This window comes from Notothenia rossii (assembly GCF_949606895.1).
Source record: "Notothenia rossii genome assembly, chromosome: 7".
NCBI classification, from domain to species: Eukaryota; Metazoa; Chordata; class Actinopteri; order Perciformes; family Nototheniidae; genus Notothenia; species Notothenia rossii.
Window position 1 is genome coordinate 491,118 of NC_136905.1, and position 17,046 is coordinate 508,163.

Below are 17,046 nucleotides of genomic sequence, written 5' to 3' on the forward strand. Positions count from 1 at the left end.
GCAGGAGAACAGCTAGTCATTAGCAGGAGAACAGCTAGTCATTAGCAGGAGAACAGCTAGTCATTAGCAGGAGAACAGCTAGTCATTAGCAGGAGAACAGCTAGTTATTAGCAGGAGAACAGCTAGTCATTAGCAGGAGAACAGCTAGTCATTAGCAGGAGAACAGCTAGTCATTAGCAGGAGAACAGCTAGTTATTAGCAGGAGAACAGCTAGTCATTAGCAGGAGAACAGCTAGTCATTAGCAGGAGAACAGTTAATCATTAGCAGGAGAACAGCTAGTCATTAGCAGGAGAACAGCTAGTCATTAGCAGGAGAACAGTTAATCATTAGCAGGAGAACAGCTAGTCATTAGCAGGAGAACAGTTAATCATTAGCAGGAGAACAGCTAGTCATTAGCAGGAGAACAGCTAGTTATTAGCAGGAGAACAGCTAGTTATTAGCAGGAGAACAGTTAATCATTAGCAGGAGAACAGCTAGTCATTAGCAGGAGAACAGTTAATCATTAGCAGGAGAATAGCTAGTCATTAGCAGGAGAACAGCTAGTTATTAGCAGGAGAACAGCTAGTCATTAACAGGAGAACAGCTAGTCATTAGCAGGAGAACAGCTAGTCATTAGCAGGAGAACAGTTAATCATTAGCAGGAGAACAGCTAGTCATTAGCAGGAGAACAGTTAATCATTAGCAGGAGAATAGCTAGTCATTAGCAGGAGAACAGCTAGTTATTAGCAGGAGAACAGTTAATCATTAGCAGGAGAACAGCTAGTCATTAGCAGGAGAACAGCTAGTCATTAGCAGGAGAACAGCTAGTCATTAGCAGGAGAACAGCTAGTCATTAGCAGGAGAACAGCTAGTCATTAGCAGGAGAACAGCTAGTCATTAGCAGGAGAACAGCTAGTCATTAGCAGGAGAACAGCTAGTTATTAGCAGGAGAACAGTTAATCATTAGCAGGAGAACAGCTAGTCATTAGCAGGAGAACAGCTAGTCATTAGCAGGAGAACAGTTAATCATTAGCAGGAGAATAGCTAGTCATTAGCAGGAGAACAGCTAGTTATTAGCAGGAGAACAGTTAATCATTAGCAGGAGAACAGCTAGTCATTAGCAGGAGAACAGCTAGTCATTAGCAGGAGAACAGCTAGTCATTAGCAGGAGAACAGCTAGTCATTAGCAGGAGAACAGCTAGTCATTAGCAGGAGAACAGCTAGTCATTAGCAGGAGAACAGCTAGTCATTAGCAGGAGAACAGCTAGTAATTAGCAGGAGAATAGCTAGTCATTAGCAGGAGAACAGCTAGTCATTAGCAGGAGAACAGCTAGTCATTAGCAGGAGAACAGCTAGTAATTAGCAGGAGAACAGCTAGTTATTAGCAGGAGAACAGCTAGTTATTAGCAGGAGAACAGCTAGTCATTAGCAGGAGAACAGCTAGTCATTAGCAGGAGAACAGCTAGTCATTAGCAGGAGAACAGCTAGTTATTAGCAGGAGAACAGCTAGTTATTAGCAGGAGAACAGCTAGTCATTAGCAGGAGAACAGCTAGTTATTAGCAGGAGAACAGCTAGTCATTAGCAGGAGAACAGCTAGTAATTAGCAGGAGAACAGCTAGTCATTAGCAGGAGAACAGCTAGTTATTAGCAGGAGAACAGCTAGTTATTAGCAGGAGAACAGCTAGTCATTAGCAGGAGAACAGCTAGTAATTAGCAGGAGAATAGTTAGTCATTAGCAGGAGAACAGCTAGTCATTAGCAGGAGAACAGCTAGTCATTAGCAGGAGAACAGCTAGTCATTAGCAGGAGAACAGTTATTCATTAGCAGGAGAACAGCTAGTCATTAGCAGGAGAACAGCTAGTTATTAGCAGGAGAACAGCTAGTCATTAGCAGGAGAACAGTTATTCATTAGCAGGAGAACAGCTAGTAATTAGCAGGAGAACAGCTAGTAATTAGCAGGAGAACAGCTAGTCATTAGCAGGAGAACAGCTAGTCATTAGCAGGAGAACAGCTAGTTATTAGCAGGAGAACAGCTAGTCATTAGCAGGAGAATAGCTAGTCATTAGCAGGAGAACAGCTAGTTATTAGCAGGAGAACAGCTAGTCATTAGCAGGAGAACAGCTAGTCATTAGCAGGAGAACAGCTAGTAATTAGCAGGAGAATAGCTAGTCATTAGCAGGAGAACAGCTAGTAATTAGCAGGAGAACAGCTAGTTATTAGCAGGAGAACAGCTAGTTATTAGCAGGAGAACAGCTAGTCATTAGCAGGAGAACAGCTAGTTATTAGCAGGAGAACAGCTAGTCATTAGCAGGAGAACAGCTAGTCATTAGCAGGAGAACAGCTAGTTATTAGCAGGAGAACAGCTAGTCATTAGCAGGAGAACAGCTAGTTATTAGCAGGAGAACAGCTAGTCATTAGCAGGAGAACAGCTAGTAATTAGCAGGAGAATAGCTAGTCATTAGCAGGAGAACAGCTAGTAATTAGCAGGAGAACAGCTAGTTATTAGCAGGAGAACAGCTAGTTATTAGCAGGAGAACAGCTAGTCATTAGCAGGAGAACAGCTAGTTATTAGCAGGAGAATAGCTAGTCATTAGCAGGAGAACAGCTAGTCATTAGCAGGAGAACAGCTAGTCATTAGCAGGAGAACAGCTAGTCATTAGCAGGAGAACAGCTAGTCATTAGCAGGAGAACAGTTATTCATTAGCAGGAGAACAGCTAGTCATTAGCAGGAGAACAGCTAGTTATTAGCAGGAGAACAGCTAGTCATTAGCAGGAGAACAGTTATTCATTAGCAGGAGAACAGCTAGTAATTAGCAGGAGAACAGCTAGTCATTAGCAGGAGAACAGCTAGTCATTAGCAGGAGAACAGCTAGTCATTAGCAGGAGAACAGCTAGTTATTAGCAGGAGAACAGCTAGTCATTAGCAGGAGAATAGCTAGTCATTAGCAGGAGAACAGCTAGTTATTAGCAGGAGAACAGCTAGTCATTAGCAGGAGAACAGCTAGTCATTAGCAGGAGAACAGCTAGTCATTAGCAGGAGAACAGTTAGTCATTAGCAGGAGAACAGCTAGTAATTAGCAGGAGAACAGCTAGTTATTAGCAGGAGAACAGCTAGTTATTAGCAGGAGAACAGCTAGTCATTAGCAGGAGAACAGCTAGTTATTAGCAGGAGAACAGCTAGTCATTAGCAGGAGAACAGCTAGTCATTAGCAGGAGAACAGCTAGTTATTAGCAGGAGAACAGCTAGTAATTAGCAGGAGAACAGCTAGTTATTAGCAGGAGAACAGCTAGTTATTAGCAGGAGAACAGCTAGTCATTAGCAGGAGAACAGCTAGTCATTAGCAGGAGAACAGCTAGTAATTAGCAGGAGAACAGCTAGTTATTAGCAGGAGAACAGCTAGTCATTAGCAGGAGAACAGCTAGTTATTAGCAGGAGAACAGCTAGTCATTAGCAGGAGAACAGCTAGTAATTAGCAGGAGAATAGCTAGTCATTAGCAGGAGAACAGCTAGTCATTAGCAGGAGAACAGCTAGTCATTAGCAGGAGAACAGCTAGTCATTAGCAGGAGAACAGCTAGTCATTAGCAGGAGAACAGCTAGTCATTAGCAGGAGAACAGCTAGTAATTAGCAGGAGAATAGCTAGTCATTAGCAGGAGAACAGCTAGTCATTAGCAGGAGAACAGCTAGTTATTAGCAGGAGAACAGTTATTCATTAGCAGGAGAACAGCTAGTCATTAGCAGGAGAACAGCTAGTCATTAGCAGGAGAACAGTTATTCATTAGCAGGAGAACAGCTAGTCATTAGCAGGAGAACAGCTAGTCATTAGCAGGAGAACAGCTAGTCATTAGCAGGAGAACAGCTAGTCATTAGCAGGAGAACAGCTAGTTATTAGCAGGAGAACAGCTAGTCATTAGCAGGAGACGAACAGCTAGTCATTAGCAGGAGAACAGCTAGTCATTAGCCGGAGAACAGCTAGTCATTAGCAGGAGACGAACAGCTAGTCATTAGCAGGAGAACAGCTAGTAATTAGCAGGAGAACAGCTAGTCATTAGCAGGAGAACAGCTAGTCATTAGCAGGAGAACAGCTAGTCATTAGCAGGAGAACAGTTAGTCATTAGCAGGAGAACAGCTAGTCATTAGCAGGAGAACAGCTAGTCATTAGCAGGAGAACAGCTAGTCATTAGCAGGAGAACAGCTAGTCATTAGCAGGAGAACAGCTAGTCATTAGCAGGAGAACAGCTAGTCATTAGCAGGAGTACAGCTAGTTATTAGCAGGAGAACAGCTAGTCATTAGCAGGAGAACAGCTAGTCATTAGCAGGAGAACAGTTAGTCATTAGCAGGAGAACAGCTAGTCATTAGCAGGAGAACAGCTAGTCATTAGCAGGAGAACAGTTAGTCATTAGCAGGAGAACAGCTAGTAATTAGCAGGAGAACAGCTAGTCATTAGCCGGAGAACAGCTAGTAATTAGCAGGAGAACAGTTAGTCATTAGCAGGAGAACAGCTAGTCATTAGCAGGAGAACAGTTAGTCATTAGCAGGAGAACAGCTAGTCATTAGCAGGAGAACAGCTAGTCATTAGCCGGAGAACAGCTAGTAATTAGCAGGAGACGAACAGCTAGTCATTAGCAGGAGAACAGCTAGTCATTAGCAGGAGAACAGCTAGTCATTAGCAGGAGAACAGCTAGTCATTAGCAGGAGAACAGCTAGTCATTAGCAGGAGAACAGCTAGTCATTAGCAGGAGAACAGCTAGTCATTAGCAGGAGAACAGCTAGTCATTAGCAGGAGAACAGCTAGTCATTAGCAGGAGAACAGCTAGTCATTAGCAGGAGAACAGCTAGTCATTAGCAGGAGAACAGCTAGTCATTAGCAGGAGAACAGTTAGTCATTAGCAGGAGAACAGTTAGTCATTAGCAGGAGAACAGCTAGTCATTAGCAGGAGTACAGCTAGTCATTAGCAGGAGAACAGTTAGTCATTAGCAGGAGAACAGCTAGTCATTAGCAGGAGAACAGTTAGTCATTAGCAGGAGAACAGTTAGTCATTAGCAGGAGAACAGTTAGTCATTAGCAGGAGAACAGCTAGTCATTAGCAGGAGTACAGCTAGTAATTAGCAGGAGAACAGCTGGTCATTAGCCGGAGAACAGCTAGTCATTAGCAGGAGAACAGCTAGTCATTAGCAGGAGAACAGCTAGTCATTAGCAGGAGAACAGCTAGTTATTAGCAGGAGAACAGCTAGTCATAAGCAGGAGAACAGCTAGTCATTAGCAGGAGAACAGCTGGTCATTAGCCGGAGAACAGCTAGTCATAAGCAGGAGAACAGCTAGTCATTAGCAGGAGAACAGCTAGTCATTAGCAGGAGAACAGCTAGTTATTAGCAGGAGAACAGCTAGTCATTAGCAGGAGAACAGCTAGTCATTAGCAGGAGAACAGCTAGTCATTAGCAGGAGAACAGCTAGTTATTAGCAGGAGAACAGCTAGTCATTAGCAGGAGAACAGCTAGTCATTAGCAGGAGAATAGCTAGTCATTAGCAGGAGAACAGCTAGTCATTAGCAGGAGAACAGTTAGTCATTAGCAGGAGAACAGCTAGTCATTAGCAGGAGAATAGCTAGTCATTAGCAGGAGAACAGCTAGTCATTAGCAGGAGAACAGCTAGTCATTAGCAGGAGAACAGCTAGTCATTAGCAGGAGAACAGCTAGTCATTAGCAGGAGAACAGCTAGTCATTAGCAGGAGAACAGCTGGTCATTAGCCGGAGAACAGCTAGTCATTAGCAGGAGAACAGCTAGTCATTAGCAGGAGAACAGCTAGTCATTAGCAGGAGAATAGCTAGTCATTAGCAGGAGAACAGCTAGTCATTAGCAGGAGAACAGCTAGTCATTAGCAGGAGAACAGCTAGTCATTAGCAGGAGAACAGCTAGTCATTAGCAGGAGAACAGCTAGTCATTAGCAGGAGAACAGCTAGTCATTAGCAGGAGAACAGTTAGTCATTAGCAGGAGAACAGCTAGTAATTAGCAGGAGAACAGCTAGTCATTAGCAGGAGAACAGCTAGTCATTAGCAGGAGAATAGCTAGTCATTAGCAGGAGAACAGCTAGTCATTAGCAGGAGAACAGCTAGTCATTAGCAGGAGAACAGCTAGTCATTAGCAGGAGAACAGCTAGTCATTAGCAGGAGAACAGCTAGTCATTAGCAGGAGAACAGCTAGTCATTAGCAGGAGAACAGTTAGTCATTAGCAGGAGAACAGTTAGTCATTAGCAGGAGAACAGCTAGTCATTAGCAGGAGAACAGCTAGTAATTAGCAGGAGAACAGCTAGTCATTAGCAGGAGAACAGCTAGTTATTAGCAGGAGAACAGCTAGTCATTAGCAGGAGAACAGCTAGTAATTAGCAGGAGAACAGCTAGTCATTAGCAGGAGAACAGCTAGTTATTAGCAGGAGAACAGCTAGTTATTAGCAGGAGAACAGCTAGTCATTAGCAGGAGAACAGCTAGTCATTAGCAGGAGAACAGCTAGTCATTAGCAGGAGAACAGCTAGTCATTAGCAGGAGAACAGCTAGTCATTAGCAGGAGAACAGCTAGTCATTAGCAGGAGAACAGCTAGTCATTAGCAGGAGAACAGCTAGTCATTAGCAGGAGAACAGCTAGTCATTAGCAGGAGAACAGCTAGTCATTAGCAGGAGAACAGTTAGTCATTAGCAGGAGAACAGCTAGTCATTAGCAGGAGAACAGCTAGTCATTAGCAGGAGAACAGCTAGTCATTAGCAGGAGAACAGCTAGTTATTAGCAGGAGAACAGCTAGTAATTAGCAGGAGAACAGCTAGTCATTAGCAGGAGAACAGCTAGTTATTAGCAGGAGAACAGCTAGTAATTAGCAGGAGAACAGCTAGTTATTAGCAGGAGAACAGCTAGTCATTAGCAGGAGAACAGCTAGTCATTAGCAGGAGAACAGCTAGTCATTAGCAGGAGAACAGCTAGTTATTAGCAGGAGAACAGCTAGTAATTAGCAGGAGAACAGCTAGTCATTAGCAGGAGAACAGCTAGTTATTAGCAGGAGAACAGCTAGTCATTAGCAGGAGAACAGCTAGTCATTAGCAGGAGAACAGCTAGTCATTAGCAGGAGAACAGCTAGTCATTAGCAGGAGAACAGCTAGTCATTAGCAGGAGAACAGCTAGTCATTAGCAGGAGAGTGTGTCTTCAGAGTGTGTCTTCAGAGTGTGTGTGTGTGTGTGTGTGTGTGTGTGTGTGTGTGTGTGTGTGTGTGTGTGTGTGTGTGTGTGTGTGTGTGTGTGTCTGTAGATAAGACCACATGTCGTGTTTGAAACGTTTGAGCCCCACGCAGACGAACGGTCGTCAAACACCAATGAAGTGGTGAGCCGCAGATAGGAGCAGAGGTGGCCACGCAGTCCACTTCCAGTAAGAACACGTGGTGCACGATGGATCTAATCTAATCCCCCACTACTGCTGCATGATCAGATAATGCTTTAACGGTTCATCTAACAGTGCCACAACACGCCCCATCGCATTCTCAAGTTCAAAACGGCATTTTTATTTAAATCTGCACTTCGAGTGCAAAATAAGTATTATTTCAACATATTATAAAACATTTCAATATAAGACAAATGATTAAAATTATAAAATATATATTATGTTATGTTCATAACTCAAACATATTTAAATATTTAAGCATGTATTATTTATGATGAAACATAAGAATGAGCACTGAAGGAGAGCCTCCTGGCAGCCTTCAGGCCCTCTGGAGGCCCTCTGGAGGCTCTCTGGAGGCCCTCTGGAGGCCCTCTGGAGGCTCTCTGGAGGCCCTCTGGAGGCTCTCTGGAGGCCCTCTGGAGGCCCTCTGGAGGCCCTCTGGAGGCTCTCTGGAGGCCCTCTGGAGGCTCTCTGGAGGCCCTCTGGAGGCCCTCTGGAGGCTCTCTGGAGGCCCTCTGGAGGCTCTCTGGAGGCCCTCTGGAGGCCCTCTGGAGGCTCTCTGGAGGCCCTCTGGAGGCTCTCTGGAGGCCCTCTGGAGGCCCTCTGGAGGCCCTCTGGAGGCCTTCTGGAGGCCTTCTGGAGGCTCTCTGGAGTGGGAGGTGGGTGCCTCAGATTTTAGGCTTGAAGTCAAACTGACTTTCAGTGGGCCTTTAATCATCACTGATGTTAAGTCTACATCCACCTCAGGGCTCAGTGTGCTTTCCAGGGGCTCCACAGCAAACAGCTCTGGCTCCCTCTGCTGGCTGTGGTGTGGAGAGGGAGGTGGAAAGAGGATATAGTGTTGCTGCAGGGGAGAGCAGCGGCTGTGTGGCTGTATGGAGGGTGGAGAGGGAGGTGAAGGGATGGAAGTGAGACAGGAGAGGGAGGGAGGTGAAGGGATGGAAGTGAGTCGGAAGAGGGAGGGAGGTGAAGGGATGGAAGTGAGACGGGAGAGGGAGGGAGGTGAAGGGATGGAAGTGAGACGGGAGAGGGAAGGAGGTGAAGGGATGGAAGTGAGTCGGGAGAGGGAGGGAGGTGAAGGGATGGAAGTGAGACGGGAGAGGGAGGGAGGTGAAGGGATGGACGTGAGACGGGAGAGGGAGGGAGGTGAAGGGATGGAAGTGAGTCGGGAGAGGGAGGGAGGTGAAGGGATGGAAGTGAGACGGGAGAGGGAGGGAGGCGAAGGGATGGAAGTGAGTCGGGAGAGGGAGGGAGGTGAAGGGATGGACGTGAGACGGGAGAGGGAGGGAGGTGAAGGGATGGACATGAGACGGGAGAGGGAGGGAGGTGAAGGGATGGAAGTGAGATGGGAGAGGGAGGGAGGTGAAGGGATGGAAGTGAGACGGGAGAGGGAGGGAGGTGAAGGGATGGAAGTGAGTCGGGAGAGGGAGGGAGGTGAAGGGATGGACGTGAGACGGGAGAGGGAGGGAGGTGAAGGGATGGACATGAGACGGGAGAGGGAGGGAGGTGAAGGGATGGAAGTGAGATGGGAGAGGGAGGGAGGTGAAGGGATGGAAGTGAGATGGGAGAGGGAGGGAGGTGAAGGGATGGAAGTGAGACGGGAGAGGGAGGGAGGTGAAGGGATGGATGTGAGATGGGAGAGGGAGGGAGGTGAAGGGATGGAAGTGAGACGGGAGAGGGAGGGAGGTGAAGGGATGGAAGTGAGACGGGAGAGGGAGGGAGGTGAAGGGATGGAAGTGAGATGGGAGAGGGAGGGAGGTGAAGGGATGGAAGTGAGACGGGAGAGGGAGGGAGGTGAAGGGATGGACGTGAGACAGGAGAGGGAGGGAGGTGAAGGGATGGAAGTGAGACGGGAGAGGGAGGGAGGTGAAGGGATGGACGTGAGTCGGGAGAGGGAGGGAGGTGAAGGGATGGAAGTGAGTCGGGAGAGGGAGGGAGGTGAAGGGATGGAAGTGAGACGGGAGAGGGAGGGAGGTGAAGGGATGGAAGTGAGATGGGAGAGGGAGGGAGATGAAGGGATGGACGTAAGAAGGGAGAGGGAGGGAGATGAAGGGATGGACGTGAGACAGGAGAGGGAGGGAGGTGAAGGGATGGAAGTGAGTCGGGAGAGGGAGGGAGATGAAGGGATGGACGTAAGAAGGGAGAGGGAGGGAGGTGTCTGTGTTATGGGGGTATCTGCAGTCTGTGGGGAGGGTGGCAGAGAAGGAGGGGAGGAAGGAAAGAGGGAGGGGCGGACCAAGGACCCAGTCCCATCCGCTCCCAGACTGTCGAGTACGGTCTGGGAGCGGATGGACCTCCACCTGCACTCGGCTTCTGAGAGTGCGCTGAGGCAGGGGCTGAGGAAGCGCCCGGGCCCCCCCCGCCACAACCTGGCTTACTGGTGTGGTTTCCGGGTCGGCGATACAGCGGGGCAGCGCGAGTCTCATCCTGAGCACACACAAACACTCACAGCCGAAGTAAAAACAATAAGCGTGGCTTGATGTTGAGTCAGAAAAAGGTTTCTAACGCTGAGAGAATGGGTCTGCAGAGAGCATTTCTCCACCATCCCAGCTCGTCTATTACCAACCAGGGAGCTCTGTGCAAGTCAATTGGTCCATTTTGGAACCGCAGGACGTTATGCGGTTCCCGGAACAAACAAATGGAAAAAGAGAAATGTCCAAAGAGGTGTTCAGGGAGACTCTGCAGACCGTTCACATGCAGAAGCTACAGAACACAAGGGGACGGGTCAGAACCAGAGAATCACACACACACACACACACACACACACACACACACACACACACACACACACACACACACACACACACACACACACACACACACACACACACACACACAGCTAGTACTAGTACTGTTACAGATGTTTCAGAAACACCCCAGAAAACCAATTATACATTGAAATAATGAAAAGTGAGTCATTAGGCCAGGAAGCCGTGAGCCAATGAGAAGCAGCAGCATTGTTTCCAGGGCCAACAGAAGAGGCGGGTCCTGAGACTTGGAGAAGGAGTTCCTGAAGCCCGAAGGCCTGCAGGTCGGTTCTGAGAGATTCAGAGAGCATCATGTTGTTATGGGGCGGATGAGAGTCAGCGTCAGTGGGCCGTGGAGCACCTCTCTCTCTCTCTCTGCAGAGGGTTATGATAAAAAACCCCGGCCGTCTCCTATGGTCTCAGTGACCGGTAGACAGAAAGGGGGCGTGTCTGAGGATGAGCATCCTCATCTGCACCCTGAAACCCGAGTACACCCCCTGCTGGGTGGAGGGGGCATTGTGCGTGTTCCCCTGCAATCAGCTCAACATTTCACACACACCACCACGACCATTGTGATAAAAGGCCTTTCAAAGTAGCAGACTTTAAGCCAGTTAAAAAGTGGGGGGGGGGGGGGGGACTCTTTAAATTCTTTACATTTTACAGGATAAGACTTTGTTTAAAAAATAGAAGCCCCATAGAGACAAAGAAAGCCCAGGGGGGACGCTTCTGTTTCAAAATAAAAGCCCCACAAATTGTATCTGAGCAAGCACTGGATAAAACTTGATTTTCAAAATAGAAGCTCCACAAATTGTATCTTAGCAAGCACTGGATAAAACTTGATTTTCAAAATAAAAGCTCCACAAATTGTATCTTAGCAAGCACTGGATAAAACTTGATTTTCAAAATAAAAGCCCCATAGGGAAAAGTATTTTAACAGGAAGCTCAGGATGATACTAGTTGTTTCAAAAATAAAAGCCCAAAACACTCAACAACAAAAGGTGTTTCCTGTCCAAACACGGTCAGACCCGAATGAGAACATGGAGATTTGATACTTTTTGCATTTATTTAATTTCAATATTTAGTATTTTCTTGAATAATTGCATTTATTGATATATTATATTTATTCACTTTTTAATATCTTTGTTGGACATCTTTAGGTTCATATTTTACTACACCTGCTCTGTTCAGAGAGAGCTCTCTGATTGGTCCTCCTCCTCTAGTCCTCTGCAGAGAGAGCCCTCTAATTGGTCCTCCTCCTCTCCTCTGCAGAGAGAGCCCTCTGATTGGCCCTCCTCCTCCCCTCCTCTGCAGAGAGAGCCCTTTGATTGGTCCTCCTCCTCTCCTCTGCAGAGAGAGCCCTCTGATTGGTCCTCCTCCTCTCCTCCGCAGAGAGAGCCCTCTGATTGGTCTTCCTCCTCTCCTCCGCAGAGAGAGCCCTCTGATTGGTCCTCCTCCTCTGGTCCTCTGCAGAGAGAACCCTCTGATTGGTCCTCCTCCTCTCCTCCGCAGAGAGAGCCCTCTGATTGGTCCTCCTCCTCTGGTCCTCCCGCAGCCTCCCTGCAGCCACAGACATACGCTCCTCGCCCGGACAGATGACGGCTCGCCCCCCGCTTCTCTCCCGGACCTCCTCTCTCTCTCCTCCCGCTCGGATGTGAAGTGAGGCCGGCAGCAGCTGCTCTCTCTCTCTCCTCCCGCAGAACAACCGTGAAGAAATGGCGGACATGATCGAGCTGGGACCCGCCTACGGTGAGAGGCCTTTCTGCTACATACCGCCTCTAAGTGCTTACAATACTGTCTATGTATCTGTTTCTACGCTTCACTTAGTAATCATTATTCATTATGTATGAGCTATATGATCATATGCACAGATATATGTATATATATGATATGTCTGGTGTCATCCTCATGAGGCCTGTGTGCTGCTGCGTCCAGAGAACGTCGATAAATAAATGTTTTTCATGATATTGTTTATTTTCTTTTGCATTACATTTAGCTTAGTTCTTATCTATTTACATTGTTTTATAAATATATATATTATGTATTGTGTCATCTTCATCTCCCCGTCAGTGAGGCTTTTCAGCCCCCCCCCCCCCCACCCCCCTTATCTTATTTATGTGTATTCAGATGTAATCCGAGCGATATGAGGGTGATGCTTCTTCATGTCATTTATCTGTATTTATTATGTGTTTTCTGGGTGTAATGGGAACCATCAGTGAGAGACCCGTGTTGTCCTGAGCCGCGGGCAGAGGACAGGGGACTGGGGTCGGGGCGGAGGGGACAGTTCTCTACCCTTTAGTTATTAACAAACAAACCGCATGTTGGGATGAATCTGGACATTAAATAAAACAACATCCTCGCGACAGACGCTTCGAACAGGGCGTCTCATCAGCGTGCGTGCGCGTGCCCGTCGGGGTGGGTTTGGGGTGACGTCATGTCTGTTCTCGGGGACACATTAGGCCGACGCACCTGCAGACACTGTTGTTATCATCAGAGAAGAGGAGGGGTCCTGCACATAGTATTGTATATCTTTTATACCCAATGTAAACAAATACATGCAGACATATTATAATAATGTATGATGTGATGATATCAGTGCAGTAAAGAGTGTTCACTAAACTACAGCCTCATAACAAGCCTCCACATATCAAATAACATTATATAGGGTCTGCAGTAAAAACACCTGCAGAAACTCTTCCTGTAACTCTGCCCAGTGTGTGTGTGTGTGTATGTGTGTGTGTGTGTGTGTGTGTGTGTGTGTGTGTGTGTGTGTGTGTGTGTGTGTGTGTGTGTGTGTGTGTGTGTGTGTGTGTGTGTGTGTGTGTGTGTGTGTGTGTGTGTGTGTGTGTGTGTGTGTGTGTGTGTGTGTGTGTGTGTGTGTGTGTGCGTGTGTGTGTTGCCAGGCAGCGAGCTCGGCTGCTTTCAGCTCGTTCCCAAGCATGACATCATCATCTGAAAGAGAGGAACAACAGGAAGGAAGCATATAGAAACACGAGCAGCAGGAGAGGACTCTTTAAAGTAGAGACACTACATACTGATATACACCTGAACATCAGCAGGAGAGGACTCTTTAAAGTAGAGACACTACATACTGATATACACCTGAACATCAGCAGGAGAGGACTCTTTAAAGTAGAGACACTACATACTGATATACACCTGAACATCAGCAGGAGAGGACTCTTTAAAGTAGAGGCACTACATACTGATATACACCTGAACATCAGCAGGAGGACTCTTTAAAGTAGAGACACTACATACTGATAAACACCTGAACATCAGCAGGAGAGGACTCTTTAAAGTAGAGACGCTACATACTGATATACACCTGAACATCAGCAGGAGAGGACTCTTTAAAGTGGAGACACTACATACTGATATACACCTGAACATCAGCAGGAGAGGACTCTTTAAAGTAGAGACACTACATACTGATATACACCTGAACATCAGCAGGAGAGGACTCTTTAAAGTAGAGACACTACATACTGATATACACCTGAACATCAGCAGGAGAGGACTCTTTAAAGTAGAGACACTACATACTGATATACACCTGAACATCAGCAGGAGAGGACTCTTTAAAGTAGAGACACTACATACTGATATACACCTGAACATCAGCAGGAGAGGACTCTTTAAAGTAGAGACACTACATACTGATATACACCTGAACATCAGCAAGAGAGGACTCTTTAAAGTAGAGACACTACATACTGATATACACCTGAGCATCAGCAGGAGAGGACTCTTTAAAGTAGAGACACTACATACTGATATACACCTGAACATCAGCAGGAGAGGACTCTTTAAAGTAGAGACACTACATACTGATATACACCTGAACATCAGCAGGAGAGGACTCTTTAAAGTAGAGACGCTACATACTGATATACACCTGAACATCAGCAGGAGAGGACTCTTTAAAGTGGAGACACTACATACTGATATACACCTGAACATCAGCAGGAGAGGACTCTTTAAAGTAGAGACACTACATACTGATATACACCTGAACATCAGCAGGAGAGGACTCTTTAAAGTAGAGACACTACATACTGATATACACCTGAACATCAGCAGGAGAGGACTCTTTAAAGTAGAGACACTACATACTGATATACACCTGAACATCAGCAAGAGAGGACTCTTTAAAGTAGAGACACTACATACTGATATACACCTGAGCATCAGCAGGAGAGGACTCTTTAAAGTAGAGACACTACATACTGATATACACCTGAACATCAGCAGGAGAGGACTCTTTAAAGTAGAGACACTACATACTGATATACACCTGAACATCAGCAGGAGAGGACTCTTTAAAGTAGAGACGCTACATACTGATATACACCTGAACATCAGCAGGAGAGGACTCTTTAAAGTGGAGACACTACATACTGATATACACCTGAACATCAGCAGGAGAGGACTCTTTAAAGTAGAGACACTACATACTGATATACACCTGAACATCAGCAGGAGAGGACTCTTTAAAGTAGAGACACTACATACTGATATACACCTGAACATCAGCAGGAGAGGACTCTTTAAAGTAGAGACACTACATACTGATATACACCTGAACATCAGCAGGAGAGGACTCTTTAAAGTAGAGACACTACATACTGATATACACCTGAACATCAGCAGGAGAGGACTCTTTAAAGTAGAGACACTACATACTGATATACACCTGAACATCAGCAAGAGAGGACTCTTTAAAGTAGAGACACTACATACTGATATACACCTGAGCATCAGCAGGAGAGGACTCTTTAAAGTAGAGACACTACATACTGATATACACCTGAACATCAGCAGGAGAGGACTCTTTAAAGTAGAGACACTACATACTGATATACACCTGAACATCAGCAGGAGAGGACTCTTTAAAGTAGAGACGCTACATACTGATATACACCTGAACATCAGCAGGAGAGGACTCTTTAAAGTGGAGACACTACATACTGATATACACCTGAACATCAGCAGGAGAGGACTCTTTAAAGTAGAGACACTACATACTGATATACACCTGAACATCAGCAGGAGAGGACTCTTTAAAGTAGAGACACTACATACTGATATACACCTGAACATCAGCAGGAGAGGACTCTTTAAAGTAGAGACACTACATACTGATATACACCTGAACATCAGCAGGAGAGGACTCTTTAAAGTAGAGACACTACATACTGATATACACCTGAACATCAGCAGGAGAGAACTCTTTAAAGTAGAGACACTACATACTGATATACACCCAGTGTTTCCCCTAGGATGGAGTCATAGCAGCGGTGCTAAGGCACGTGGGCCCAGCATAATGTGAGCGCGGACCGTGTCGAATTTTTTAGTTTGTGCGCCCCGCCAATTTGTTTCTATGTGTCAGCACAAGAAAGGCTTTTAAGGCCTAGTACCAGGGCCGGTTCTAGACTATTTGCTGCCCTATGTGAGATTTTATATGTAAAGAATAAATGAAAAATCTCTACAAAAGACAAATACACTACAGAAACAGAAACTTATTGACATAGGTAATAGATGTCAAAATGGCTTCAAATGTATTCAGTATTGTATGAACATGTTTGAATTGGGGGGTGGACGTCACTTCCTCTAGCGGGGTCCATAGAAGATTTTTTTGAACATTTTAAAGTAAAATGCTTCAACCTGGTGAACTTTGAGCACACAATTACTAGAGACCTGATCTAGGGGGCACAACTCTAAAACACCCATATGAAAAAGATTGGTTTGCATTTTAATCAAATAAGTATGTGAACATAACCAATAGCCTCCCATAGCCAATAACAAATACATGTAGCTTATTTTATTTTTGTTCATTCATATCTTATTTTATCAGTTAATATGTATTTATTTATGCATATCTTTGTATTTCTCCAACTTTAAACAATATTTTTGGATTACTGTCCTATAGTATACATTGGAATGATTTCAAACCTGTTTTTATTTATCCTAATAATTATAAAGGAGTGCCTTGGAAATATGTGTTTACATAATTTGTGGTCAAAACGTTTGAGACCCACTGAGATAACTTAGACTAAAGTGAAATATCTAAACCCTCAGAGTCCTTTACCTCACTGAGCCTCTCAGTCTGACAGGAGAGCTCTCCTCCACCCTGGTTGTAGAAACATCTACTTCTTATATCCGTTAGCGCAGCTAGCACCAGATTCTAATAACAACAGCGCCGGTACTGGTGCGCACTCTCTGTCTCTCCCTTGCTCGCTCTCTACCACGCTCGCACTTTGGCTGTGAGCTGCGGGCGCCTGATAAGCCAACATCCCCCACTTTCATCACTTACAGCGCCCACCGTACAGGGCAAATTAAACGTGTAACCGAGGTCAAAAGGGTGTTACATTTACTCAATTATGAATGTTGTTAAATCAAGGCCGAAAATGTGGATGAGCGCCAACGGTAAAAAAAAATGTTTTCCGTCCCAGAGCTGCCAGCGCAGCGCCCCCCAGATCTGGCGCCCTAGGCGACCAACCGCCTGTAGTACATACAGTGGCAATGTCTCAAGATTTAGCAAAAATACACCTTTATTGAACATACAGTAATAAAATACTACGAATCCACATAAAAACAATCAAAAATGAAAAAGGGTCGCCACTTATTATAATTTTTTATTAAAAAAAAAAAGTTTAAAAAACTCCTTTTTTTTTTTTTGGGTACCTAGCTGGAGAGGACTCTTTAAAGTAGAGACACTACATACTGATATACACCTGATCATCAGCAGGAGAGGACTCTTTAAAGTAGAGACACTACATACTGATATACACCTGAACATCAGCAGGAGAGGACTCTTTAAAGTAGAGACACTACATACTGATATACACCTGAACATCAGCAGGAGAGGACTCTTTAAAGTAGAGGCACTACAT

At 45.6% G+C, this 17,046-nt stretch overlaps 1 protein-coding gene across 1 annotated transcript in view; it reads left to right on the forward strand.

Annotated features, from left to right (window-relative positions):
- Window positions 1-11,693: 11,693 nt before the first annotated feature.
- syt11b (synaptotagmin XIb) overlaps window positions 11,694-17,046 on the forward strand; it is a 16,091-nt gene continuing 10,738 nt past the window's right edge. Inside the window, exon 1 of the mRNA XM_079691457.1 lies at window positions 11,694-11,899. Coding sequence (XP_079547583.1) covers window positions 11,866-11,899 — 34 coding nt within the window. The 5' untranslated portion in view covers window positions 11,694-11,865. The remainder of the gene's footprint in view (window positions 11,900-17,046) is intronic.